The 3,286-nt window shown below is 42.1% G+C and overlaps 1 protein-coding gene across 1 annotated transcript in view; it reads left to right on the top strand. All coding sequences in view use genetic code 11, as the record gives it.

Annotated features, from left to right (window-relative positions):
- Window positions 1-2,775: 2,775 nt before the first annotated feature.
- Window positions 2,776-3,286, top strand: part of EGR_11026 (hypothetical protein) — a gene marked incomplete at both ends in the record, with an annotated part of 4,857 nt that continues 4,346 nt past the window's right edge. Inside the window, one exon of the mRNA XM_024500275.1 lies at window positions 2,776-2,848. Within this exon, the coding sequence (XP_024345310.1) occupies window positions 2,776-2,848 (73 nt within the window). The remainder of the gene's footprint in view (window positions 2,849-3,286) is intronic.

The raw sequence follows: 3,286 nt of genomic DNA, 5'->3' as shown, positions 1-3,286 counted from the left end.
TACATTCGACGTCAAGTAATAACGCCGAAATGAGACTGCTAGAGAAATCAAAACAGATTCATTCCAGTAAAATGTGCCATGTATCAAAATTTGCCAGATATTACTGGAAAGTTAAACATTAATGCCACATTTTTAGGAAGGCAATTCTTGTTCCCGTACATGTTCATTGCTAAGCATGCTACTGCCTTTCACGGAATATTTTGAATTAGCTCATCTTTTGCCTCGATTATCCCTTTTACATCTGTGGGAGGATGTCATGCCGCTTTACTCTCATGTGAACCTAAATATTCATGCAGCTTAACTACATCAGCTTTTAGGGTCTCACTCTCTCGGCTCACGCATTTTCCATCGATGTGACAAAACGCTGCATGTCTCGTGATCGTAGTTCTGACAAGATGACGTGTGGGATGACGTGGCAACTCTACCTTGGTAACATTATGTCAGATTTTCTACCAACATTAGTTATTCTCCAATTGCCTGCTTAGCATCTTATGGAAAACAGAACTTACTTAGGCACACTCTTTGTAATTTGGTACAAACACTAGATGAAGGAGAATATTTTTGTTTTAGATGGTTCATTTTCAATTTTCCATGACCAATGATGCATCAAGACACGTCAACTGATAATGTTCCTCAAAATTCACACTAGTGCGTGCAGACTACATAAGTTAGGGTAGTTGAGAGCATGAGCGACAAACAACGCACAGCCTTAATGTGATCATCAGCAGCGGCAAAAATTGAGGAGGAGCCCTTCAGTTGCAGATTATTTCCGCACAATTCAAATATTTTAGTGGCTTTGCAGTGGAGGTGTTGCCGGTCATTGTAGTTGGTAGCAGAGCACAAAACTTTGCACAGCAATATCTTCCGTCATGATCTCTGTCACTGGGTTGTGGCCACATTAGAATAGCTGAAGATGAGGGGTGGACTCTATTTGCCATCACTAAAATAGTTTTCAAGGTGGGTGCTTGGTTAAGCATGGGCAGCATTGTTTGCTTTGCTTTCATGAGAAGGCCATTTGACCATCTGAGGCCTGCTTAACTTACTAAATACGCAAATATATGTGTGAATTAGTTTGCTCAGATATGACCTACCAATTCCCTTTACCCAGTTTCGTGTTGTGTCAGATATCAGAGGGGGAACAACAAGTAATCGGTGAATGAGTCACGCCGATGAGCCCCTGCAACCTCCCCTTGAACATGCACACGAGCAGTCACCGTGACTGTGAAGCATTCGGCTACTTTTCGTCACTTTTGACTTGCAGACCCAGTAAACTGGATTTCGTTGTTTCTCAATTTTGCGTACGGATAAACACCACAAGCACTCAAGCACATTCAGCGCACACCTACTAAAATTTGACATTAACGAATACAGTTACTTCTTCTTTAAATTGGATCCGAATTCTTCCGTTAGAATCGCCTCAAGTATTTCAATGGGAAAATTGTACCGCCATTTCAAACTGTAAGAGCGAATGGATGGCTTTCTCTTTATACTTTCCCGTACACAAAGTGGAGTGACGCTGGGGGTGTTAGACAGACCTCTCTGATTTGACCTCACGAAGCGTTACAGAATTATGTCTCCCATTGCATTGTCTGATGACCCCAGATTGGCTACGCTCTTAGTTTAGAGGTTGACATAAAGAAAGTGTTGTCAGAGGGAGGGGATGAGGAAAGTGGGAAACAGTGCTAATTAATGACATTATTCAGAGATTAGGTGAGGAAGCAAATTTGTGGCGAGACCGATTCTGTCCAACTCCTCCACTTGGCTGTCATTAGGATCGGCCTGTTCTACCCACTGCCACATGGCAATATCCTGGTAGTATACGATGAAATCCGCAATATTATGCTTTGAGTCATTACCGTAGACTTGGTTTGACTAAACTTCGTGAAAGAAGCAGCCGAAGCAAGGTGGGAAATAATCAGGAATCTACGCATGTAGACCAGAAAGCATGAGACCTAGAAGGTGCGAAAATGCGGGGGACTGAACAAGTTCCATTAGTCACCGCAGTGGTCGCTTGCCTAGTCTCCTTGTCTTACTTGCCCTCCTTCTGTGATGTGTGACCATATCTGTGTGCAGGTGATAGATAAGTGATCGCCAAAATGATTATCATCCATTACAATAGAATGGATATGAAGCCGCCTATCACTCTAACTTATCAAACGCACAATTTATTTACACACCATCTTAACGACGACAAATGCAACCGTCAATTGGGCGATGATCTCATCTGCCACAAATCATATCCTACACTGGACTCAAAAATTATCCCGACGATGATTAAAAACCACTAAATTTGGAAAAAAACACATTCTGATTCAAGATGTTGGCTTGATCAATCGTGACCTCGTGTGAGGTATTTTAAACGAAAAATACGTGCTTGCTATGTGGCAAGAAGCAGATTGCTTACGAAATAGACGGAACTGCAAAGAGGCAAACAAGCAAGACGCCTGGCAAATTTTGTTCGTATTCAAAGCGTAAAAATTGACAGTGAATTCCGCTTTTCAGCCTAAGAATTGTCTTCCTCCTCTTTCTGCAATTTGGGAGTCACTTCTATGCCTTCAAATACATGTAGAAATCTCGCCACGCAATTAGAAGCACTAAAGTAGTTGACCCAGCGGAACCGTTTGAAGGCTGCAATGAACCCCAAAGGTCAAGCTTGTATGCAGTTTAACGTTTTCCTGATGTAAAGTACCATTGCTAGGTATGTTCATAAACGGACCTCTCTTTAGCTAAACTCGGCTACATTTCCCATTATTACCAAACACTTATGATTGATAAATGAATGAATGGGGATATGCAATAGTAAAAGAGGATGAAAACATTAAAGTAGAAAGTACGTTTGCAAGGGGAGGTAGGCGCACTTTTGGTAGAAGTTGACGGTGTACTCTTCAGCTCCTGGTCATGGATGCGTGGCTTCATTCTTAAGTCAGCTTTGTGAAATTTGCTCATTCACGTTATGTACTTTGCAGTAGATACAGCTGGAAAAGAAACGTACAAACTTCCTCCAACTTACGGTTGGTACTTTAAAGTGCTTTTCTTTTAGAAGTCTCCTTGCCTCTTCCCTTATACCACTAAGTCGCTGCTGCAACTATTTTGCCTACACGAAACCTGCAAACGATTTACTGTAAGGTGTTCTATACAGTTTCAAAGCAGTCGCGACTGTGCTTGCCATTTAAAACGTGCAGCCTCTTGATTGAGGACTTGCATTTTAAATGGTGTCTTACGGGCGATCTGCTGCATCCGCAAATTGGTGCAGTGATGTAGCAGAATGAACTCCCCATGAGTCGTG

The sequence above is a fragment of the Echinococcus granulosus genome, assembly GCF_000524195.1.
Source record: "Echinococcus granulosus chromosome Unknown EG_S00334, whole genome shotgun sequence".
NCBI classification, from domain to species: domain Eukaryota; kingdom Metazoa; phylum Platyhelminthes; class Cestoda; order Cyclophyllidea; family Taeniidae; genus Echinococcus; species Echinococcus granulosus.
The sequence above is the reverse complement of the archived record's forward strand: the minus strand, read 5'-3'. Positions and strand labels throughout refer to the sequence as shown.